The sequence below is a fragment of the Callospermophilus lateralis genome, chromosome 4, assembly GCF_048772815.1.
Source record: "Callospermophilus lateralis isolate mCalLat2 chromosome 4, mCalLat2.hap1, whole genome shotgun sequence".
NCBI classification, from domain to species: Eukaryota; Metazoa; Chordata; class Mammalia; order Rodentia; family Sciuridae; genus Callospermophilus; species Callospermophilus lateralis.
Window position 1 is genome coordinate 114,923,451 of NC_135308.1, and position 26,073 is coordinate 114,949,523.

General features: G+C 42.5%; 1 protein-coding gene across 1 annotated transcript in view; it reads right to left on the bottom strand.

Annotated features, from left to right (window-relative positions):
• The window catches only part of Ppm1h (protein phosphatase, Mg2+/Mn2+ dependent 1H), a 265,919-nt gene that overhangs the window by 28,086 nt on the left and 211,760 nt on the right, over window positions 1-26,073 (bottom strand). The window contains exons 7-8 of the mRNA XM_076854810.1: window positions 16,801-16,864; window positions 13,110-13,217 (exon numbers count right to left, since the gene is read on the bottom strand). Of these exons, the coding sequence (XP_076710925.1) occupies window positions 13,110-13,217; window positions 16,801-16,864 (172 nt within the window). The remainder of the gene's footprint in view (window positions 1-13,109; window positions 13,218-16,800; window positions 16,865-26,073) is intronic.

Below are 26,073 nucleotides of genomic sequence, written 5' to 3' on the forward strand. Positions count from 1 at the left end.
TCTTTTTTTTTTTTTTTTTTTTAAAGAGAGAGAGAGGTAGAGAGAGGTAGAGAGAGAGAATTTTTTTTAATATTTATTTTTAGTTATCGGTGGGCACAACATCTTTGTTTGTATGTGGTGCTGAGGATTGAACCCGGGCCGCACACATGTCAGGCGAGCATGCTACCGCTTGAGCCACATCCCCAGCCCTCCAGTTCTAATCTTAGTAGACAAGGTGACACAAGTCACAATAGTAGAGAATGACAGGTGCTCTGAAGCAATAAGGCAAGGTAAGGAGAGCAACAGAGTCAGTTTAGAAGATGTGGTCATTGGGGGGGGGGGCTCTCAACGATGCTACCATTTTGAACAAATGAGGTGACTTCTGATGGGTCCCTTCCAGCATCTTCTGTTCCTGTTACTCCTCTTGATTAAAGAGTATGTGAACAGAGTGTGAAACTATTGTTAAGCAAGTGGGGCTGAAAGGAATGGATACTACCCTTTATTGTGACAGAAATCCTAGGGAAGACCAAAGAACAGCCATTGTTCTCTCCCCTAATCCTTTGCAGGCACAGTATAGTACTTCAAGTCCCCTAATGCAATATTTACCTATATGTATACATCTGGGTTCACCTGTCTCCTCTTCAAGATTAGTTATTCTGAAATTTTCATGTGTTTAAGAATCACATTGGGTACTATTTAACCAATCCATGGGTTTCATCTTTACAAATTCTAATCATTTAGATCTGGGCTGGGGCCCAGGTGTCAAAGTAAATCAAAATCCCAAATAATACCTATGAAAGTGGTGGGGGTATCTCATCTTGAAAATCACCGTAATAAGCAATTAACTTCTCTAGGGCATGGTCTGCCTTGTCCTATTTGTTTCTGTGCCTAGAACAGAGCCTAATGCTTGGTAACAACTCGGTAATCAAAAGAAGCATTTCCCTTGCAGGACGTTTACCCCTGTCTAGTAAATAATGAACACCAAGGGAGGTGGTCATCTTATCTTCCACCCAAGATTCAGCTTCTAGAAACCAGAGATTCCATTAGGTATTTTTTCCTGTGGGCCTAGAAGTATCTTTTATAGTCTTGGTCACCATAGCACTTCAGGAAATACTTGCTGAGACAAAGAATAAATAGGAGCAGAAAAAAAAATTAAACCATGAGATCCATTCAGAAAATCATGGTGAAGCAACAGTTTTTGCTGGATAACTCCGATACTCCTCAAGAATCATCAAAAAGGACTGTGCTGACATGTAACAGGAGTACCACTTTCCTTTCACTGCCCTTTCCTCGGTAAAGCTACCAACAAACAAATAAACAAGGAAAAAAAAAGTCAGGGTCAATGGAATGAGTCTGGGGGCACAAAAGACCCTTGGCTAATGTGCCCTGAATGAGTCAAGTGTAGTTTTCTGGGCACTTAGAGATGTCCTAATGGCATCACGGGCTTCTATTTTAACAGAAGCTGGTGACAAGCTACTCTTTAATCCAGTCCCTCCCTGAGCCCTCAGCTGCAGGCTGCTGTTTCAGCATTTGTCTGATATGCACCCCTGTCTTTGTCCTATTACTGATGATATTTTGTTGGCATGTTAAGAGAGCTCATAGGACTGTAAGCTGACACGGGTGTCTTGAAGCCACATTTTTTAAAAAAGAATCCATCCATTCTTCCATTTGCCAAACCTCTGCTGCTTCTCTGGGATGCTCTTGCAGCTTTTACCTCTTTATGAGCTCAGCAGATTCTTCAAGCCTATTTTCCCTTTTAAGCATTCCATGTAGGATGCAGAGCCCCTGGGGTTCAGGGTTGGCTTTGTGGAGGAGAAAGAGCAAGAAAAGACCTTGCTTCAAGTCTCTGTGTCTAGCCAGCTCTGTGACTTCAGACAAGCCACATGAGAAAATTGAAAGCTAAAGAAAATAAGTGGCTTGTCCGAAGTCACAAAATTTCCTCATCTTAGAAACAATTTTTTAAAAATTGAAAAAAAAAAAACAAGGAAAATGAATAATGTAACACCCCCTCTAACTTCCTCACAAAGCTATTATGAAGGCCAGAGAAGATCACACAGAAGGGAACTGCAAATCCTAATGTATTACTTGTTATTCTTTAAGATCTCATAGCAATAACTCTGAGTATAACCTAGTTGGTGGAAGGAAAGGAATAAGACTGAGCTCAGGCAACCTGGGGTTCAATTCCAAAAATCTCATTTAGAATAACAGTGGTTAGGGCTCTCAACAGTATACCTGGCAGAAAAGCCAAAGGTGATTTACAAGGTAAAGGCTGCCAGTAGGTGGTAAGAGATAAAGAGTATGAAGTCTTGTCCTCTCTACTCCAAGGGACAACCAAAAGCTCAGCCCACAGAAGTTGAAATATATCACTTACACCAGAAGAAAAAACCCTAACATATTTCCTCACAGTTTGATAAACTAGGCAGATTGTCTCAGGATTCTGGCAGATCACCAAGGTTGGACCCAAATTCTCTGTAGTGCTTCTTTGTATATTACATGAAGTCATGAAACTAACACTCAATCTGGTGGCAGAATTCAGTTTGAGACCTACCTCTGTCTCTTTTAATAGTCAGGTAAACCAACTTAGTTCATTCACAATTTCAAAGCATCGGGACCACCTGGCTAGGTGGACCGAATGACGAGGAGTACCAACTCCTCAGAGGGAGATTGCTGGGTGAGGAGTTGGACATCCTATGCCTTCCTTGGGAAAGGAACTGTATTCTGGAGACGTGAGATAGATGCGTGCCAAGCTTTCCTAGTTTGGTTTAGTTATAGAACTGGATTTCTTCTGAGCAGTGGTGAGGGATAAGGCTTGACCTCCCAAATCTCCTTTTGTGAAATGAAAGGTTAGGATTAGGTGGCCACTGGACAAGCGTGTGGCTCTAACATTCTCCGACTATGTCATCATAGGATGAGTTAGACCTTGGTGTGACTGGCCCCATGACTTCAGAGCATTGGCTGCAAATGAATCAAGTAGCATTTAAATATTACAAATATGCTGGCTGCTCATACTACCCAGAAAGACTTAGTTGTTTTGGCTGCGGGTATAATTTTATACTAGAAATATACCACAGATATTCTTGAGGGTTTTTTTTTTTCTTTTTGGTGTCTACAGACAAAATAAACATTTGACTTTGGATTGTGGGTACAATCTAATAGTTCAAAAAGTTTCTAAATGAGCTAAAATATTAGGCAGCGGAGAAGACAGCCTGAAGTTGTATCAGATGCTTGGCTATATAACACATGGCTTCCATTTTCTCCACATGAAGCCTGGTAATTCATGACTTCATAAGGCAAGCTATAGGAAGGAACTAGGCTTACCTGCTGGGATGCTCCCAGATACGAGCCTTCCCCTGGGTTTCTGATGGCTTGCTCACCTCCAAGTGAAAGGCTTACTGGACACTTTAGTAAACAAGCAGGCTTGAATCTAGCTCAATAATCATTTGAAGATTGATTGGAATGAGTTCAGTGAAATGCTCATTTATGGTGATAAGGGTTCAGAAGAAATCCCGGCCTGTGAGTGCAGTGTAGATGAGTTGAGTTATCATAGTCCTTTAGGAGGGAGGAGAGGCACAGAGTGACCACAGAGCCCCTTATCTGCAAGGCTTTTGACTTGTGCTTGCTAACAGTGCCTGTACCTTTTGCATATCTAAAATGTCCTGGTTGAAACCAGGCATGCTGGTGCATGTCTGTAATTCTAGAGACTCAGGAGGCTGAGGCAGGAGGATTACAAGTTTAAGGCCAGTCTCAGCAATTTAGCAAGGCCTTAAGCAACTTAGTGAGATTCTTTTTCAAAATATAAAAGGGCTAGGGATGTGGCTAAGTGGTAAAGCACCCCTGGGTTCAATCTCTAGTACCAAAAAAAAAAAAAAAAAAAAAAAGTCATGGTTGGGGCATAGGTACTATGGTCACCTATGGTATGATTGCTATTTTTGATTCCCCCTGGCTACTGCTTCCAGTGACTTGGACTGAAAGAATCACTTCTGTTACTACTTCACAAGACTCTTTTTACCATGGTGGGTTTTCAGAGATTTTAGGTCAACAACCTGCTAGGCATGTTGCCTGAGAAGAGAAGGTGCCACCAAACTGGTAAACTGTGGCACACTTGTTGTACAGCAAGGTTGAGCCTTCTGATTGCAGTTATTCTGGCAGCAAGAAGCCAGGTCATAGCAGACAGACTTATGTTGGATCAGAGATGAGTGGTTTGCCTCCCTAGCCTTCCAGCCTGGCCACATGTGTTGTAAGAATAAATCACAGTTCAGGACTAGAGTACGGAGGACTCTCAAGCTCATTTTAGGATTATGAAACAAGTTCCTGAAGCACAGTACAAAATGGCATAGCATAGCATTTCTCAGAACAATCTTTGGGTCACCAGCTTCAGAATTATCTAAAAATGTGGAAATTTCCAGGGCTTTCCCCAGACCTATTGATTCAGATTTTCAGGAAGTGAATTCCAGGGATTTGCATTTTTTTTTAAAACTAACTTCTCTAGCTATTCTTACATGCATTAATGTAATAATAATGCAAAAAAGGTACTGCAGGTTTTACTGAAATTTCCAAATGAAATTATTATTTTTTTTGGTAATGGGTCAGAGGCTAACAATCTCTAATGACAGCAAAAGTTTGACACAAATTTCCAGGTTGGCTCTTATTGTGAGGTCATAAATAAGTTGCTAAACAAGTTTTTTTTTTTTTTTAAGTGTGTTTTAAGAGTAAATAAAATAAACCTCAAATTTTGGTTTTATTAAAAAAGCTGGTTGGCAAACCTCAAGTCATTGGCTAAACAACTCCGTAAATGACACGCAGATGCATACAAGTGATTTTTTTTTAACTGTTGAGCTTGACAGTTAGAGAAAGAAACCAGTAGCCCAAATCATGAAGTTTCTTACAGGTAAGGTTAGAGTGTACCAGAATCATAGAGAGTAGTTTCTGTACAGTCTTTAAAAACAAACAAACAAACAAAACACATTTATTTTTTAGTTATGAGTGGACACAATACCTTTGTTTTATCTTTACATGGTGCTGAAGATCAAACCCAGTGCCTTACGCATGCTAGGCAAGTGCTCTACCTCTGAGCTACAACCCCAGCCCTTCTGTACACCCTTAACATGTGATCAATACCCGACGTTCAAAATAATGGTGATGGTGGGAAGGGGGACACTTGGCCCTCATGGCCACATCACCCCAGCTGAGGACCTGGTTGTATGAGATATTGGAGATATACAGGACTAATGAGGAAATTAAGAAAACTGTTAAATCTGACTGTTTTATGATACCAAAGTGTCCTTAAAACTTCTTATTTTCCCTTTGCACAGGGGGATCCATTCTTTGTGGTGATGAATGAAGATTTCATAATTCTGAGGATTGGATTCTCTTTAAGAAAAATAACACAAAAGTAATTATGAATACAAATTTACATACTAACATGAATGCTTATTATGAATGAGAAAAGAAACCACAATAAATTGCTGGAAACTTGGATTCTAATCTTCCTTTCCTCAGACAAATGTTTAGAAAAATGTTTTCTGATTGTGACCTTGCTTCTCCTCTCCATCTAGAACATTCTACATTTTCCAGCAACAAGCAGGACTTGTAGGACCTGATCTGAGCCACAGTCTCCAATACTTAAATTTAATTCGCATTTTCATAAATCTGCCTTTACATATCAAATTGGATTTCCTTTCTTAATTATCTAAACAGGTAACTTACTGATTTGTAGTTTGTACTAAAAAGTAGATGATTAGGTTATTACCTTAATTCTCAAGACTTCAGAGCAAAAGAGGGCACTTCTACAGGAAGGCTCTCATGGGAAGTCTCCCGGAAAACTGCCATCAGTTCCTCCCCTCCTTTTTAACAAGCACGGTGCTCCTCACATCAAGAAGTGACTTCCACTGCCCCTCTCCTCAGATGTGGACTGGTCTCGGTGATTTCCTTGACCATCAGGATATGGCAGAGTGACGTTATGGATTTCAGAGGCTAGGTCTTAAGGCTAATCTAGGACTCTTGAATCACTTGTTCTTGTGACTCTCAGAATCCAGCTGCCATGCTAGGACTCAAACCATGCAGTTTGGGTACGCATTGCTATCTCAGCTGATCTCTTAACTGCTACCCAACATCAACTGCCACTCATTCGAGTGAGCCATCTTGGACTTCCAGCCACTGTCACATAGTGACATTTGTCACTGTCACATAGTGACCCAGGCTACTGTCTGTAGCTCCCTATCCTCCAGGAACTCCCCCACCTACATGCTGTTACAAGCTAAGATACTCCCTTGCTTCCTTAGGTCCAGTTCAAGCACCTCTGCAGTAATCAGCTTTATTACAGCTAATAGCCCTTCCAGCTAATTTTCCAAACTCAGTGACTCCCTAAGGCAAATTTTGTTTCATACCAAACTCACTCTGACTTCTTTCTTTTTCTTGTCCTACTTATTCCCCTCTTCTTTAGATTATATAGCTCTCCCTCCCTTATCTAAACTCCTTTTATCCCTTAGGACACAAGAAACAGGGTTATTCTTTAGCAAATCTTACCTTCCAACTGGCCCTAAATTCTAATTCCATGAGGACATGTTCTCCAGTGTTTTACTCATGATCCCTGTAGAAAGAGCCACTGAAATCTTGTGGTTTTGATGGAGTAGGAGATTCTATTTATTATGCCAGGTTGTGTGCTAAGTACTTTATATATGCCATTTCATTTTTTTCCCCTTGGTTTCCTTCATATAACAACCTTATTGTCCTCTTTTTTTAACTAAAGAGGAAGTTGAGACTTAAGTAACTCTCTCAAAGTCACTTGGCTAGTAAACCGTAGAGACAGAGCTTTGAGCCAAGATTGAGTCCCAGGCTGAGTTTTTATCAACTCTATCATATTGCAATCCCTAAGGTTATTCTGAGAGGTCTACAGAATCTCAAAAAATAAATGTTTCCTCAGGTATCAGCCAAAGAGAATTACTGGCCAGGTGCAGTGTAATCCTGTAATACCAGCTACTTGGGAGGCTGAAGCAGGAAGATCACAAGTTTGAGGCTAGACTTAGCAACTTAGTGAGACCCTGTCTCAAAATAAAAATATAAAGGGCCAGAGATGTAGCTCAGTGGTAGAGCACCCCTGGGTTCACTCCCCAGCACCAAAAAACCTAAAATAAAACAAAACACATAGATAATGGCTGCTGCCCTTTTTGAAAACTTCAAGATGCTCAGTCACATATATACCTTTTTCACCTATTTATGTTTATGCACTGTATATATAATCATATTCTGCTTAAATTCCTACAGCACAGCCATTTACCCACATCATACACCCATACTGTTTCTTATGACCTGGCCAGACTGCAGAAAGCACAAAACTTGCTCTTTCCTCAGACCAGATTTTTGCTTGGGGTACACAAAGCCACCAAGAATCAGAAGTCTACACATGTTAAGATGTATACATAAGGCCTCAAATATTATTCATGTTTTCATGGGACACAGCATGAATCCCAAACAAAAATAGTCATTCTCTTTCAACATCGAAGTGAACACTGGGAATCCCTAAGTGTGAAGCCTTCCAAAAGCTGGGAGGGAAGGGGAATATTATTTACTGGCTACCTTTGAGCTCATGCCAGGCAGTTTCACCCATGTTCTTGTCGATATAGGCCTTTTTGCCCCTCCTCCCCATTCCCCAAGAGGAAAGGCAGGCGGAATTATGTGTGCCGGCCACCGGTGCCAGGGCTGGATCCTGTCTGTTCTTTTAGAGAAGGCTATTTCAGATAAAAAAAAGAAATATTATCTAGATAAAAAAGTCCCAAGAATGAGCTAAATGAGTGACCTAGAGCCATTAAAAACAAAACAAAACAAACGAATGAACAAAAAATAGCTGATCGGAATCCTGAAAATTAAGAGGAGGAAAAAATGAAGCAGAGAGAAAAATCAGGCTCCGTGGGGTTCTGTCTGGCAGGGACAAGAAGAAGAGGGAACTGCTGAGTAGGGGAAGGAGTTGGCTCCCAAACAGAAAAAGGCCCTGTTCTTCCACGAGCCTCAACTGGGGCTAAAGCAACAGCGCTGTCTTGGAGTGGAGGCTGGAAAGAAGGGTGAAATTAAGAAGAATCCTGGCTGTACACAGGGCCTGTCACAGGCCACAAACGGGTGTGGAGCAGAGAACATCTGGAAGTTGAAGCTGCAGGCTGGTGCCAAGCTGCCTGAGTCATAGGACATATTGTGTGTGTTGGATGGAGGTGGGAGAATTGTTTGAAAAGAGAGGAACATGGAGGGCCTGGGCTCTGGGGCCTACGAGTGAACACATGCTTTTCTTCTCCACTTGAACTCTTTTTAGGATGGCACAAAAATTTCAGTGAGCTTCATCAGCAAGAAGATGGCGACCTGGCTGGGGAGGTTTTCTTTCTGCTAGGGCAGGGGCTGCAGCCTGTGCTGCCACACAGAGAAAATTCCATGCTGTCAACAGAGTGAGAAGGCTCCTAGCCTGCACTTGGAGCCACAGCCAGCAGCAAGCCCCAGCTCCCTTGGCGGGGCCTCTTATGGAATTCAGGGCTTGGCCAGAAATCCTTGCCTTCTACCCGGGAAGGTTTGAGGGAGACTCAGCAAACCTGGCGGCTGCTCTTCAGGTTTGGCAAACTAGAGATTTTTCCAGCGCCTTGTGTTCAGAGAAACCGAAAATGTGTTTGGCTAGAAACCCTCTCTAATTTTTAAACCCCTGTGCATTTTTTACATAAATTTGACCCACATGTTTTTGATTTATTTATATTTAACTCATCAAATCAAATTAAGAGCTACAGTGATGAATGGGGACAATGCTAATTTCCAAGAAGATTTTTGAGCCCCTTTTTCTTAGAACTAAATCACATTTCCTCACCCTCACTCCCCCGCCCCCCCGCCCCAACCGTTAAAACTACCAGACTGAGCTAGGTTTGAAATTTAGAACCAAATGTGAAATAAAGATCCATGCTTGGCAAAGACAAAACTTAGCAGGGGAATGTTCTTAGGAAGTACAGTTGGAAAGTGGGGGCGGAGGGGGGCAGTAATGAATACAGGGAGGAGTCAGTCTTCATAAGATATTTAAACATGTTAACCTGGCTTTCTGGGTGTCCAGCAAAAGTGCCCCAGCCATTTCTCTTGGGTATGATCTTATCACTCTTCCTCAGGTCAAAGAGTATTTTAGCCCCAGCGTTTGGGGATGGGGGTGAGGAGTGGTCCCTAAACCTATCTTCCTTTTTCTGTTCTCTTCAATAGTAGCCAACCAAAGCTGTTCCTCTCCCGGCTTCTAATGGCACCCTTCCCCACTTTCCTGGCTCTGGCTAAGCCCTCTCCATCTGGAAGTATTTAAAATGTACAATAATTTTAATCTCGTGTAAGAGAATTTTAGGATATACAGTACATATCCATTAAACTAAATTATAGGTACGCAATCTTATTTTGCACAATTCTTCGGGCCTACGTTTGCATACACACACACACACACACACACACACACACACAGAGTCATACTGCCTTTCCCAGTCACCTCTTCTACTCTATTACTTCAGTCCAAGGCCTATAGTATTTCTTTGAGAAAGTCTGTCCTCCAAGGTATCCAGAAAAAGCTGCTGTCTTAGGTTCAAGACAAAGGTACCCTCTATAGAGCCCTGTGAGCAAGTACCTTGTGGGTCACTAGGACCGTGGCCATAGACATTTCCTTGAACTTGGCTCTCTCTCCTACAACCCTTGATCTCATTAGATAGAACTAGGTACAAGTACTACTTAATAACTGTTATTAAGTGCTACTTAATAACTGTGCAACCTTGGGGGAGTTATTTTATTTCCTTGAGTTCTAATTTCCCAATCTGTAAAATGAGTAGAAGAGTTCACAGGGCTAGTAGGTTGGGTGGTAGCAGGGAGAGGTTCAAAGGGTACAAAGGGTCTGTTAAACAGGAAGAATACATTTTAGGGAATCTGCTGTACAGCATTGGTGGCTATAGGTATTCTAGGTTTTAAAATTGCTAAAAGAGTAGATTTTCAAAGAGTAGACCTTCTCCTGGAATCAACAGTAGCACAGTGATTAAAAGCATAGAGATTCTCCTTCAAACCATATTGAGCTTCTTCTCACCTCATATTAAAGGTATTTACATGTGTATATGGGGAGGGGAGTGAAAAGGAGGTTTTCAGTCTGCTTTAAGGAGCAAAATGGTTAACTAGTGTTTCCTGAGATCTCCAGATACTTCTGGAAAGTAGAAAGGAGAAGGTGCCATTTAACATGTCTGATAAATGCCTCTCATCCAAGGGGAAAAAATAGAAATATCTGAGTCAAGTTACAAGTCCCATCCTCAGCAGAGTTCAAAGAAACAGAGTTCCAGGTCCCTACTTATTCCTTTTTTCTGGTGGGAAGTCATTTTAGCAGAGATTCATGATAACAACATTCATGATGTGGGCCAGGAGAGACCAGAAATCCACCAGCTTCTGGGGGCCATTCTATAGTAATGGTCCTGACCATGCACAATTGCTGTGAGGTCTCAAAGAGAACATCGGTAGGCTCTTGAGCAATGGTTATTTCTACCAAGCAGACCTCATTTAAAATCCTGGGTGATGGCAGGAAATGTTTGTTTTTTCCAAGTTCAATGTTTACTAGAGATTTCCCTCTCAGTGACCTATTAGGCCCTGTATCTAGAAGAGTGTTTTAGATGCCAGTTTCTGCTCTAAAGGACTCTAAAGGAACTATCCTGCTCACAGCCCTGCCAAAGGGTTAGGCTGTGGGAGACCAACCTTACACCTGACTGAGTCATACTCCCTGGCTGGGTGCTGAGGCGCTTAGCCACAGAAATGTGACAGAGCTTTCTCCACCCTTCTTGGGTTCGAGGGTCGTGTCCTGTGCATGGGTGTGTCTTGCTACAGCCCCATGGGTGAAGCCATGCTCACCTGTTCCTTTGTAATATAACCCCTTGCCCTGTTTAGGATAGACTCTTCCATGGAAGTGCCTTCTTACTGTACCCTTGGGTGTGGCCTACCCAGATGTCAGTCAACCTGCTGACAGTGGACATCATGAAGATAGACTCAGCCCCCTGAAACCTGACCCCTTACCTCATTTGAATAGCTTCTCCTCAATAAAAGGGGTCAGCGCGTGCTCTCGCTCTCTTTCTGCGGACCCTTAAAGTCAGAGGAGCCGTCACAGTGACCCCCAAAGAAAAAGGTATTTGTGTCTCTTGTGTGATTATTTCGTGCAACCCAATTAGCCCAGTTTAACTGGAGTGACCCCTGAGCCTTTTAGTTGCGAGAACAGAAACCTGGCATTAGGCCAAGATGGCTGTTTGTGTCCATAGAAGGCACTGGTGTGGACATATGCTCTGAAGGGTCTGGAAAGACAACTGTGGACTTGTATAAAAGGTAAGTTGGGCCAAGTAGGCTCCCCTCTAGAAATCTGGACTGGGGAGACTGAGAAGATAGGTTGATTGGTAGCAGAGATATATGGAATGTGGCTGGCCACATTAATGGCAGAACTCTCTCACAAAGGCTGACAGATTCCTGGTATGGTAACTTTCCAGGGCTGCTCTGATTCTAGAATTACTCTCCCATAAAGTCTGGATGTTCAAAGATTCCTTTGGGAGACACTGTGAGCGTCTCTTCCAATATAATTTAAGTAAGTATCTCCTTTTCTTTTGGTGTTAGCTTAAAAGAGCACTTACAGAGCAGGGGCCTGGTGACTTGTGCTTCTAATCCCAGCTCCTTGGGCAGCTGAGACAGGACAATCCTGAGTTTGAGGCCAACCTGGGCAATATAGCAAGATCCTATCTAAAACCAAATATAAAAACAAAACAAACCTCCCTCCCCAAAGCCAGCATCAGAAGCTGGGGGCATAGGTCAGTGTTAGAGCTTGCAAGGTCCTGTGTTCAACTGCCAATCAAAAACCAACCAACCAAACTGGGAAACCAAAAACCCAGCACCTATTCTTGAGAAAAACATACAGGTGGAGTATATCTAAACATTCTGGCATTTCACTGTAAGGCCTTCTAACTCACTCCTTCTTCTTTCTCCTCTACTACAGAAACTGGTAAAGTACCCCCCTCCCCTGCCTTTTACAGCTTAGGAGAAGTCATGTGACACAGTTCTGGTCAATGTGTTGGATGGATGCTGCCTCTCCTTCCTGTCTTTCATGAGAATGTTATACTTGGGGTTGCTGCTACCACCTTGCAACCATGAAAGAAAAACCAGAAAACTACCAGGATACCAGCTCTGGCACAGCTAGGAATCAGAATCTGCACTAGGAGCTATCAAATTCCAGCCTTCTTATTATGTAAAAAAAGATCAATGTCTAAATTACTAAGAGATTTTTCTATAACATGGAAGCAAAATCTTTTCTAACTGATATACTCTGCAAGTGAACATTGAACTGTTAAGGTTTCCAGTACTGTAGGAAACTTGAGTCTTAAAAAACCACATGTATGTTCAATATGTTTTTTGATTTAACTTGTTTAAACAGCATTTGAATGATGCAAGTTCTCCAGGTAATTAAAATCTAACGAGAGGATAAGGCATACCTGAATAATTGTGATGTAAAGCAGTAAGTGAAAATGCCATTACAGGGCAAAGCTCACTGTGTTACTTCTGGTTGGGGTAGGGGAAAATCAGAAGCCCCCTTGGGAGAAGCACCTGAGCTCAACCACAAAGAAAAACAACTGTATGTTTGGAGGTCAGGAAGAAGGACAGTCATGGCAAATGGAGTAGTTTTAAACAAATATTGGAAAATTAAAGGTCATGTACAGGAAACAAATTCACTTGGCTGATGCAGGGGAACAAAGATCAGATTAGAAAGTTAGACCAAAATTACAACAAGCCTTGCATGCCAACTGAACGAGTCTGGCTTGATTCTCCAAGCCAAGGGGGTTCATTGAAGGTTTCTGAGCAATTAGGAGTCAGAGGAGTTCTCTGGGAAAATTCCCCTGATTGCAATCTGTGGGATGGACTGAAGGAGGCAGAGAGGGAGACTGTGCAGCTCTCTGGGCAGGAGGTGACGAGGGAATGAACCAGGGTAGTCAAAGTGAGAATGGAGTGGCGCGAGACACTGAGAAGCACACGCAACGTGAGCTGGCTACTGTTTGGACATGGGGGGGTGAGTCAGGAAAGGAAAAATGAAAAAATATTTTATAGTTCAAAATACAAACAAAAACCTCAAATGGTACCTCTGGAGCTGAAGACAGGAATGGTTTTATGTAGATGTTGGAGTCATGCACCTTCAGGTCATGGTCCCCAAGTCCCCTGGTCACTCCAATAGTTGCCATTACCCGGGCCTAGGAGTATAAACAGAGGGTCATCAGAAATAAATACAGCGTGAAAACATCTTATCACACTCCAGCGGCTATGGGCTAAGAATGATGAAAAAAATTGTCCAATTACTCCTGCCCATCTTTCCATGTCCCTTGCTGTTAACTTATATGGGTAGTTGTTACCAAGGAATAGTGCCACAAAATCACTTCTGTATTTGAGGAATGGTTTTCCTACCAATTATCCTAACCTTATTGAGTTGCTGTTGTCTCTTTGCAGCTTTCTTTTGTAGAAACTGGAGAGAAGAGTGCTCAATAAACTAACTCCAATCCATATGTAATGTCTGCAGTTACTGAAATCAGTTCATACCAAACCCAACAGCATCCATCCATCCATCCATCCATCCATCCATCCATCCATCCATCCTTCTGTAACACATCCACTCTACAAGTATTTGCTGAGTCCCAGGTTTGTCCCTAGCTCTGTGATAGGTATTAGCAAAACCAAAAAACAAAAACAAAAACAAAAAAAAAACATCAGAGGACCCTCCTGTCCTCCCAAAGCTCACTGTTAGGCTTTATGACTAGAAAAAGTAAATTCTTAGCAACTCCGTGATCTATCCTTTTAGTGTTCCAAATTCCCTCTGGGTGGACAGGAACAAAATTTCACCAGTGCAGTAGCTACCCAGAGACCACTGGGCTGAGAACTCAAGCTTTCTTCAAATTGCTGGTTTTTAAAAAATGTTTTAAGGATGCAACACTAGTATTCTAATATCTATACAGTCAGTTTAAATATCTCCTGAGATGCCATAGATTTGATGTACCCAAACATCTACTGAGCACCCACTAAGTGATAGGGGACACAATTTTCTAAGGCCTCATCCTTCTATAAAGGAGCTTGGTAAGGAACATGTTGAGGTAATGTCTAACTAATAACATAGGAAATATGGTCAAGTACTGAAGGACATGTGGACAATGAAGACTATGTGAGTTTACAGGAGATAAAAATTCTGCTGAGAAAGTCCCCTGGAGGAGGTAGCACTAAGCTTTGTGCTGAAGGTTGGATAGCATCAAGACAGACAGACTCAGGGAGAGGGGGAATGCAAGTCAGAATGAACTGGGTGAAATGGAGCCCAGTGGCCGAACCCTGAGGTGATCAATACTATATTCCATGTAATGTCGTGGTACAAAGACCTGAGCTTGAAACCTCCCTCTAGTCCTTGGGTAGTAAGAACCCTCACAGGGGTACGGATGAAGTAAATAATGGCTAAGAATCAAGACAATCCATTGTCAGATACAATACTTTGTCTTCACCTTCCTATCCTCATTTTCCAAAAGGGCTGTGCATTTTGGAGCTAGTCTCAAACCAAAAAGTATCTGAGTAGAAAGGTTAAGGGCCAGAGTCAAAGGGAATAAAATGCAAACATGACATGTGAACTTGGGGACCTCTGGGCCATCAGGCTGCAGAAACCTCTGCTCTGCTGGGAGCCTGGACAGACTTCCTTCCAGCAAAGAGGTGTTCAACGTGAACTGTGAAGATTCTGAGTCCCCTGTGGCCCTTGCATCTCTCCCTGCCAGGGCAGCTTCTCTGGCTGGAAAAAGCACACGCCTGTGTTTTAGTTCAAAGAAATCTGATGTTCCTGCAAGTTCCTGAACTTGTTTACAAAGCATACAGGTGTTACCCACACAAATCTTAATAGCTTTTCTGGAAATAAAAAGTAACAGCTGTGAAAGCACTCAGAGCCTCCTGTGTAGGAGTAGGCATCGAGAGAAAAAAACCCCATGAATGTTCTAGAGGGAACTACCTGAAATCAGGGAGGGCTCAGACAGGGATGGTGCACTACTTTGGGTCAGGCAGAGGCCACCAATAAAAGTCAAGAGGAGACACAGTGACTTGCATTTATTTACTTAAGTTTGTCTTTGCAGTGCTGGGGATCAATCTTAGTGCCTGGATGGAGCATGCTCTCTGCAAGCACTCCTACCACTGAACTACACCCCCCAGCCCACATCAGCTTTTAAACAGGCCGACAGGTACAATGACAGAACTTGCCAGCTGTTCATCATAGGACTGTCACGCCTTCACTAACTGAAATGCTTGAGAAACATGATGTTTTCATGACCTGAACTGCAAGAAATCCTTAACCCCTTAAATCTCCTTGCTGATAACCTTCTAAGAACACATCAGTCCATTTTTCTGCTGCACTGAGAGTTTACTGAACAGAACTGCACAACTTAACTTCATACTTAGGCATTCACTGAAGGTCTTCCATGTGTCGGGGCCCGGCTGGGCAGGCACTAGGGCTACAAAGATAACAGAATGTGGTCTTACTGGAACTCACTGGAGAAAGCAGGGTAATGCTAGGAATCTCAGCCCCACAAGGAGCTGCAGAAGCAAGTGCAGGTCACTGACCTGAACCATGAGGCACATTGATGGCACCCATCATACTGAAGAACACATACTCTTGTCAGGAACAGAGCTGGGCCCTGTCATGATTCTAAGCCAGACATGGTCAATGAAGGCCACATTAGTGTTTAAAATGATCCCCACCTGGGTTAGATATTCATGTGTTGCTTTCATTCATGAAATGCCTCCTTCCATTAGGATCTGGAGGGGCTACACCAATGAAGACTTTTCTGTGTGCTCTCTCTCTTTCACACACACACACAGACACACACACACAAAACAAAACAAAACAAAAAAACAAAAGCCCACATATGTTCTGCGCAGGAAGGCATGCTTTGGTTTTCTCATCAGTCACTTTTCTTGATAACATTATCAAATGCTGCAAAAAATTTCAGTTGAAGATTCTTCTTCATATGACCACATTTCACTTCTATTTCGAACACTTAGTACTGAGTTGAAATGTATTAGTGTTGAGAGGAAGAAAGCAAAGATTTAGAAGGCGTTTATTCTAATTGGGCTTCAAAGCTTTCTCATCTTTCCTCCATGATTTCAGTCTCCTCCAATATCTGCTCACAGAGCATCTGAAGATCTCCGGTCCTTCCATTGGTTCAACCCTGTGCTACTCAGCTCTGGCTTCTGACTGGGGCCCAGCTGATGATAGTGTTCGCCACCTCAGTTGGGCTCTGGTTGATGGGATCCTATAGCTTAATTATAGTGAGGCTCTGAGGCATAGTCTGAACTTCCATGGTGGAGCATGAAACTGGTAGAAGGGGACAAATAGCCATGGCTCCACTTCTGGAGCTGCCCCTGGCTGGCTGTGCAGCTCTGCCTGAGCTGTTTTAACCTCACAGTCCCAGCTGTCTCCTCTAGCAAATGAATGTGCCTCCTAGTCTGCTGTCAGATCTAAAATGAAATGATGTAAGTGAAAGTAGTCATGTTTCAACACTGTAAAAAGTCACTCAAATGGACTGGGAAAGGGGGATGTTATTTTCACAAAATTGACTTTCATCCCTGGAGTTTACCACCCACCTCCTTTTCTACAATCTTGCCACTTCTTGGACCTTCAAGACAGGTGACCTGAGGGATGATGGAAGTGGCATTCTTTCAAGCTGGGAAAGCTATAAAATGATGAGCTGTTGCCACAGGCCATGCAGAGCAACAAGGGGACACAGGCTTCTCTCAATCCTGGGAAGCACAGGCACTTACCTTCTTGCCTTCTCCATATATGAGGGGGAACTTCAAGTCATCGTCTTCAATGGTTTTGTATGCCCTGCAGGGGGATAAACAACACTGTAGAAAAGGGTTGCACTCACTAATGACCCTCTGCCTTGACATAGGTTGCTGGGCCCTTCATCTTCCCTGAGACCCCATCTGTTTTCCACACTGACTCTTTCCTTTTTATTCCACGGAGTTGTTCTCCTTACAGAATTGCGCATGTGTGTCTTATGCTTAAGATGGAAAGTTGGCATATTCATCATGGTGAGAAGGGGAGCTGGGCTTTTCTCCTTAGTGTCTTTGTGACTGGGAGAGACCCAGGAGCAGACAGTGGATCTTCATCATCAATCTGCAACCGTGAAACACCAGAGCTGAGGTGGATGGAGTGTGATATGCTCTAGGAACCAGTTCTCACCTGTAGGGGCTTGTCACACCAAAGCAACCTGGCATTGAGATGACTGCAAAAGGAGTATTTAGAACCTGTTTAATCTCAGGATGATATTCAAGGTTGGCAGAAAGTTTTTTGTTTCACAATAACTTCTAAATGGCCATTAGGCACACAGTAAGAAAATCCAGTTTACACTTCAAGAGTCTGTTTCAGACACGGTTGTTCAAATGCCCCACCTGCATATGAAATCCAGGTCTTGCAATTTTGCTGGTTAGCAAGTTAAAAACAAATAAGCAAACAAATCTCGTGCCTGATTATTGGCTATATCACCCTGAGCCAGTACATTCACCTTTTTTCATTTTTAGTTTCCTCATCTGTAAAATATGGATAATAATAAAGAGCTTGGCACAGAGCCTGTACTTATTAAAAGCCAATTAGCAGCAGTTGTTACTAATATTTTGGCACAACAGTTTCTCCTTCTGCAAAATGGGGTTATTGCTGCTTATGAACCACCTGAAAATGATGTGTTTTCTGGTTCACAGGATCTTCATTAATCAAACAAGGCCAAAAAAGTTATTAAAGAAGACTAAGTAAAAGAAAGGATAGGTTAGGCGTTTCAAGTAGATGCTTTTCTAAAAGAGCCTCCTGAGTGCATGGAGAAATCCAATTTATTAAATGGCCTCCCAGTCCCAGCTACACTTAGACAACTTGGGAGTGAATACGAAATCAAATTTATGGAAGCTCTTAATAAACAAAAGAATGGAACTCAATTTAAATAATGTGCAACTCCCAATTCACAATAGCTAAACTGTGGAATCAACTTAGATACCCTTCAGTAGATGAATGGATAAAGAAACTATGGTACATATACACAATGGAATATTATTCAGCAACAAAAGAGATTAAAATCATGGTATTTGCAGGTAAATAGATGGAGTTGGAGAATATAATGCTAAGTGAAGTTAGTCCATCCCAAAAAACCAAATGCCAAATGTTTTCTCTGATATAAGGATGCTGATTCACAGTGGGATTGGGAGGGGGAGCATAGGAGGATTAGATGAACTCTAGATATGGTAAAGGGGTGGGAGGGGAAGGGAGAAGAATGGGGGTAGAAAAGATGGTGGAATGAGATGGACATCATTACCCTAAGTACATGTATGAAGACACGAATGGTGTGAATACACTTTGTATACAACCAGAGATATGAAAAATTGTGCTCTGTATGTGTAATATGAATTGTAATGCATTCTGCTGTCATATATAACAAATTGGAATAACAAATAAATAATTTTAAAAATAAAGAGGTTACCTCTTAATAAAAATGTGCAACCCCAAAGTTAAGCAAGTTCATCCTTATTGTCCAGGAAGCTATTTGGATACACCATTCTTCCCCAGGGATACAGAATTAGAGAGGTTTTGGCAGCTAATGTACCTGGGCTCAAGTTCAGTACAGTGCTCTCTGGACCTCAGGGTCTTCATTAATCAAATAAAGCCAAAATTAGGACTCACTCATGGGGTTGTTATGAGGACTACACTGGTATAATGCATATGCTGAGCCGAGGAAGTAATGAGAGCTCAATAAAGGCACGTGGTTGCTGCTATTCCTGTCAAGGCAGCCAAGAGGTAATCTAGGAATTTAATTTTCAAAAAAGGAGCTCTACTATTTCCTTCCCCCAAACCTACCCAACTAGCACAAAGGGGAAAAGCACCACTTTGATGTTTTATATATTCACATGAACTATTTTAAACACTGTGGCACACAAGTCACTTGGGGAACAAAAAAGCTATTGTTAGAGTCCAGCTCCAGTTTTAGAATTGGCTGGGTTGTAGACCTGTGGATCCCAACCTTGGCTGTACACTGAATCACCTGGAAGGGCTTTAAAATGTCCAGTGACTAGACCTCACGTCAGACAATGAAAGCAGAATCTCTGGTGGGGCTCGGGTATCAGGAGTTTTTAAAGCTTCCCAGGCAATTCCAATGTGCAGCCAAGGTTAAGATCCCTGTTGTAGATCAAGATCCATTGAGCTAACATTCAAGATGAGTTAAGCAACATACCCCTCATCATCTTGACTTTTAAGGGGACAGATTGTGTGACTCCAAGGAGGGGGGAGAGTTGACACTAGAAAGGCCCTGAAACGGCAGGAGCAGGACTTGTAGAGAGGGAGGTGTGAACAGAGAAGACAGATGCAGACAGAAAAGGGTACAGGTGGGCTCCATAAGCAGAGGAGGCCTGAATTTGAGATCCAGGCCCCAGAGTGTGGAGTTAGACAGGAGGCAGGAGGCAGCAGCTCTAGAATCAAGGACAGGAAATTGATTATAGCTCAGAGCACTCTGAACTGACTTGAAAAGGCAGTAAGAAAACTGATCTCTGATCCCACCACAAGCCCAGGTAATCAAATTCTCTCAGGGCAGAGACTTTCAGGAGCACGAAGTCCACATTACCACAGCTCTGAAAGACAAACACTCATCTTGCAGTTGTCACTCTTGGGACCAAGGCAACTGAAAATTTTAATATTATATTTTAGCTTCTGTTTTTTTTTTTTTATCTTTGGGAACAACAAAAAATTAAAAATAGAAATGATAACCTTGGAAAAGACAGATTTATTCTGTGTCTATCTGTGTAGGTTTTCAATCAGGTACCCTCCCTTCTCCCCTGGCAAGAAAGGACAAGAATAAAAATTGTAAATAAAGAGAGAAAGTAAAACACACTGTCTTGTCTCAGTCTTTCTGGGTCCAGGCAGAGTTCATCATATAAATGTAAGTGGACTCTCATCTACAGTAAAGAGTTCTTGAGTCATGAGGGCTAGGGTGTAGCTCAGTGGTAGAGCATGTGCTTACCAGGTATAAGGCCCTCAGTTCATTTCCCAGCACCAAAAAGAGCAACATAAAACCCTTGAGAGTTCAGGGCTGGGGCTGGGCCTCAGTGGTAGCGCACTTGCCCGGCATGTGTGAGGCACTGGGTTCGATTCTCAGCACCACATATAAATAAATAAAATAAAGGTCTATCAACAACTAAAAAAAAAAAAAAACAAAAAAACAACAAAACAAAACAAAACCTTGAGAGTTAAAACGTGCAACTTAATTAGACTTTGTATAATTAAGGCTAACTAACAATAATAACTACTATGATTTACTGAGCACTTTCTACATGCCAGGAACTGGGCTTGGTGCTTATTTATACTGTCCAAAATCTGAGACCCTGCAATGTCTAATTTTACAGATGAGGAAACTGAGTCTCAGGGAGATCAAGATTGTAAGACTGGAAGACGCGGCACCACACGACACAGATCACCAAAGAGGTTTCCACTTTAATACAAAAGGCTGTGTGTTTATATAGGTCTAAGGAGAGGTCGCAGGGCTGAGGTAGGTAACAGGTCGTCCGTTTATTGGCAAGCTCTTCCATATGTCAGTTCCCAAGCCCAAGAAGTTAATTCTAATTGGGGCTAAGGCTTCCAACCAGCAGGGTTTGAACGTTGGCGCCGGCGGGAACGTTTTGCGCCAGTGAAAGAGACAAAGAGGAGAAAGAGGGTCGTTACACGCCATGTTGGGGTTTTTTTCCTGGGGTGCTGCCGCCGTTATGTTTTCCCAACAAAGATCACATACCATGTTAGTGGCTGCAAAGCCAGACTCAGGCTTTCCCGGAAAATATACCCGTTACGGTTTAGATATTAAGTGTCCCTGAAAAGCTCACATATGTGAGAAAGTTTAGGTGAAATGACTGGGTTATGAGAGTTAACCTAATCAGTGCATTAATCCCCTGATAGGGATTAGCTGTGTAGTGACTGAAGGTGGGCAGGGTTTGGCTAGGGGAGGAGGGTCATTGGGGGCGTGCCTTTGGGGGAGTGGACACTTTCTCTGCTTCCTGGTGCCACATTCCCAGCTGTTTTCCTCTGCCACACCCTTCCACCATGATGTTCTGCCTCACCTTGTGGTCCCAAACAATGGAGTCAGCCATCTATGGATTGAGTCCTCTGAAACTGTAAGCCCCCAAACAAACTTTTCCTCTAAAATTGTTCTTGTCAGTTCTTTTGGTTACAGCAGCAAAAAAAAAAAAAACAACAACAAAAAAAAAAACAGACTATTACAGAAATTGGTACTGAGAAGTGGGGTTGTTGCTGTGACTAATCTGATCATGTGGTTCAGAAGCTTTTGGAGCTTTTTGGAATTTGTGGGAGAAATTTTGAAAAGTTTGGCAATGCAAGCTGGAAAACATTTAGAATGCTGTAAATGGACCTTAATGGGAAATCCTGGTGGGAGTTCAGAAGACCAGAGTGTCAATAAGACTGTGGACAGCAAAGACTGGGGTCACGAGGTTTCAGAGGAAAAGAAGCATTCTGTTGGAAATTGGACGAGAGGCCATTTGTGTTATATTATGGCTATTAAGTTGCCCTCATTTTGCCTGTGTCCTGAGACTTTCTGTGAGACTGAATTTAAAGGCAATAAACTTCTTAATCTGGCAGAAGAAATTCCTAGGCAGCATAGTATTCAGGCAGTGGCATGGTTATTGCTAGTGGCTTTTAGCCAAATTTACTGTGATAAGCAGGAACAGAAAGCAAAGCAGAAAGATTTGAAAAACTTGTAGTTTGGCTAGAAAACTGTGAGTAAAACTGGGGCTAAGGAATGTGTGGTTTTTAAAGACATTACAGTCACTAAAGAAATGCCAAAGACAATAAGAGAGATTGCTTGAGGGCATCTCAGGAATTGGTCAGACTGCATCGATCTCAGGCTTAAGGGCATAAAAGTAAAAATTCCCGGGGCTGAGGCTGTGGCTCAGCGGTAGTGCGCTTGTCTGGAATGTGTAAGGCCCTGGGTTCCATCCTCAGCACCATAAATAAATAAATAAATAAATGTCTATTGACAACTAAAAAAGTAAAGATTCCCTTGAGCAGAGATCAGTGGAGCATCCTGCTTGCACCCGGGTGGAGAGGGTTGGGGGGTGGGGGTGGCGGTGGTGGCTAGGGAGTTGCTACATCATGCTCAGCCACTCAGGCATTCAGAGGCTGCTGCCAGCCAGGGTTTTAGGAGACTTGACTACTGCTCGAGATGGTGGCAGACCTTGGTGTCAACATGGGGCTGGTTCTGCGGAACTACAGGATGCTGGAGTTCAGTGGTCATGGAGGCTTCCATTGAGATTTCAAAGGAAGGCCTGGGAGCCCAGGTAAAAAGTTCAGCAGGGTCAGGGTGCCTGTGGGCTGCCCCTGAAAGAGTGAAACATGGAAACGTGAGGAGGAAGCTGAAGCTGCAGTGGAGACCTCCGCAATGTCAGTACTGTGCCATGTTTGTTGAGGAAAGCTACAGGAATGGAGCAGAGACAAGAGAGAGGCCATGTGGGCCGCAACCAGCAAAGCCACAGCGGTGGAGCTACGCAAGCCCTTTAGGGAGAACATCAGGATGTCATGTGCTCCAGATGCTGGACATGGAGCTACAGAATTTGTTTGCCTAGCTGGATTTTGATCTTGCTTTAGTTCCATCCCTTCTTTCTATGCCCCTATTTCTTCACATGGAAATGGTTATTTTGTGCCTTTATATATTGGATACAGGTAACTTGCATTTGATTTGTAGAGGGGCTCACACTGAGAGTTTGCTTTTAGACTCTGGAGAGATTTTGGACTTTGACTTTTGGGCAATACTAAAATGTTGAAACTATGGGGACTCTTGGAAATGGACTAAGTGAATCTTGCCTTATGAGATGAGCAGAAATTTTGGGGGCCAAGGACAGAATGTTACAGTTTAGATATTAGGTGTTCCCCTCCCCCCCAAAGCTCATGTATGAAAAAATGCAAGAAAGTTTAGAGGTAAAATAACTGGGTTATGAGAGCCTTAACTCAATCAGTGAATTAATCTCCTGATAGGAATTAACCGGGTGGGAACTTGTAGCCAGGTAGGGTGAGGCTGGAGGAGGTGGGCTACTGGGGGCGTGCCTTTGGGGTATATATTTTGTATGTGGTGAGGGCAGACTCACCACATACAAAATATATAGCTTCCTGGTGCTATGCTCCCAGCTGTTTTCCTTTGCCATGATGTTCTGCCTCACCTCAGAGCCCAAAGAATGGAGCTGGCCATCTAAGGACTGAGACATTTGAAGATGTGAGCCTTCAAATAAACTTTTCCTCTTCTAACATTGTTCTTGTCAGTTCTTTTGGTCACAGCAGCAAAAAAAGCTAAAATAATGCCTCAGAAACGTGCCATCAGGGCTCGGCTTTGGGAATGTCTCATTCTAGCCAAAGCGTCTAAAAATGAGAACACTACTGTCCACCTCCCAGTGGGTGGCCAGCAAACATTTGAAGAACAAAAGGGGACTTTTGGCAAAGGAGGGAGGAGAATTTTCTGTGAGTGGCAAAGGAACAAAGGTGAACACACGTAGACAAAACCAGTGGCTGCTGCTCTCAGAGTTCACAAGGAAGGGGAAGGGAGGTCAGCAGAAGTGCCAGCCCCTATTCCCAAACTTGTGACTGCTTTCCAGGCCATTTCCCCTGTGGCCACAAGGTGCAACTGAGCTTTTTCCCACTGAGAGTAGGTCTCCCTCAACAGATCTGGGGCATAGGTGAAGGTCCCCTCCTGGCTCCTGTCCTCTTGGAAGTCCTGTCTGCTGTTCTACATACAGTACAGCCCACTTGTAGGCCTGAGTTTATGCTTCCAGCTCGCTCTTGGCTTCCATCCTTCTCATCTGGGCGAAGAGAGAGGGCAGAAGAGAGGTTTGCAGCTTTAGAGCTTCAACACATGGAAGCACTCCGAATCTGAGATGAACAATGTCTGGTCACAGAACCAATGCCTTCATGCCAGATCCTAAGATATCTGAAATCCTGATTAAATTAAAAAAACCCCAAACCTCTGAAAACTAGATCACTTACTAGTTTTGTAATAATATAACTGACCAGAGATTTATATTCAAATAATTACTTGTTACAAGATAGCAAAACCAAAAGGCTCAGGAAAGATTTTTTAGAACACTCTTATTATTTTCCGTCAATTCCTTTATGAATATTTATGAAGTCAATTGACAAAAGGACAAGATGAAAAAATAAATGCGAGGCTTAAAAGGGGCTCCTAATTTCTTGGCTTTCCCTAATTCAGAGGCATTATCCTTAGAAGTTTCCATTAAACTATTTTTTTTTCTTTAAGTAATAATTTCTCTTGCCATGTTGATTATACAAAGTTGAAAAAAGAAGCCACAATCAATCTGGACATATTGGAAGGAGAAGCTCCCCAATGAATATGGCGGACAGGCCACCAAATCACCCATACTGAGGGGAGGAACTCCTTCCACAACATAGCTTATCCTGGCCTCTGTTGAAAGAACTGTTGTAGACAGTTGTTGTCCTACGAGCTGAGCTCTGCAGTACTTAATGTGAGTTCATTCAAGGGAAGAACAGAATTGGTAAATTCTTCCTTAAACTGACCCAAAGCCATTGGTACATTTGGTATGTATTATGGAAGAACATGAATTAAATTCAGTCTCTACTGCTTGAGAGCTCTGCAAATATCTGGAAGAGTTTTCCCTTCCCTAATTCCCTCACTTATTTTTTACAGGACCCAGGGGACCATCCCTCACTGCTGAAGTTGCCATTCATTCAACAAATACTTATTAATTGAGCACCCAAGTACTGTGGTAGGGGTCGTCTGGGGGCTTTACAGTTTGTCTGAAACCTCAAAGACTAGAACTCAGAACTGAAAACACTTAAGGTGAGTCTAAATAAGGATGAAATTATTACTTTTTTTTTTGATTTGGACTTCGCTCTGTCAAAAATATTAATGAAGCTGTTATCTGCATTATGTGCATGCACATGTATCTGTGTAGGTCTGATTTACAGTCTTAGATTAAGACTATGAGTGAAAACAAACCAACCAACCAACCAACAAGATACAAACAAATAAAACAGACCCAAGTCCACAAAAAAAAAATATCCTGACGAGATGTTTTGGCTCACAATCTCCTCTAGTTTATGTTGATGTTATACAATGATGGTTTACCCTGAATAGAGGTCTCTAGTGCCCTTATTAATTTTATCTTGCTAATTTCAGTCTTTTCTTCTAGTCCACTGAGAGCTTTCTGAATTCAGATCCTTCCATCCAAAATGGCAGCTCTCCTTGCCACATCATGTTAAATTTGATAAACAACTCTGCCATCTTTAGCCAGATCATTGAAAAGAATGTTTAGTGGAACCAAGTCATTAGAGACCTTCCTTCAGGGCTAAGCTAATCAGACAAGGGGTATACAAGTTCTTGGAGGTGTAGGGAGGAAAGCATGTGAAATTTGAACAATCATACTCAGCATTATAATTCTGTCTTATGAAAAAAAAGGTCTATCAATTTCCTTTTTAATACCAACAATAGATGATAAAGTGCTTAGCAGAATTTTGTGTGGTGGAAAGACACAGAAGGTAGACTCAACAGAGAGTGGACAAGGAAAAATGAATGATTAGAGTGGGGTGTACTTAGGCTTAAAAAAATACCGACTCAGTGTTTTTCAAGTGTTTTTAACTCTTTAGAGCTAGCTCTCAGGCTTTCTAGGAAGCAACCTAATCAGAGCTATGTGTTTCACTGTGTTGTACAAAAGGCTAAGAGAAGAAATAATTAGATTTTCTACATTCCAAATGCAATGCACACTATTTCCATGATCAAGCATCCCAGAAACCTACCCAAAAGGAAAGATTATGAATTTGAGCTTGACCTATTAGTGAACCCAAGGTGGCTCTTCTGATTCTACCATCTCCAATGTTCCTTCAAATTCCTCTTACTTCCAAGGCAAGATATGCTTTCTCCAAAGCATAGCCTTCTAGACTGAGGCTCCCTCAGTGGCCACAAATCAGGCCCCTCAGTCTGACCTGATACTCCAGACTTCCAGGAACTTCTCCCGCCTTCCCAGATGACTTGC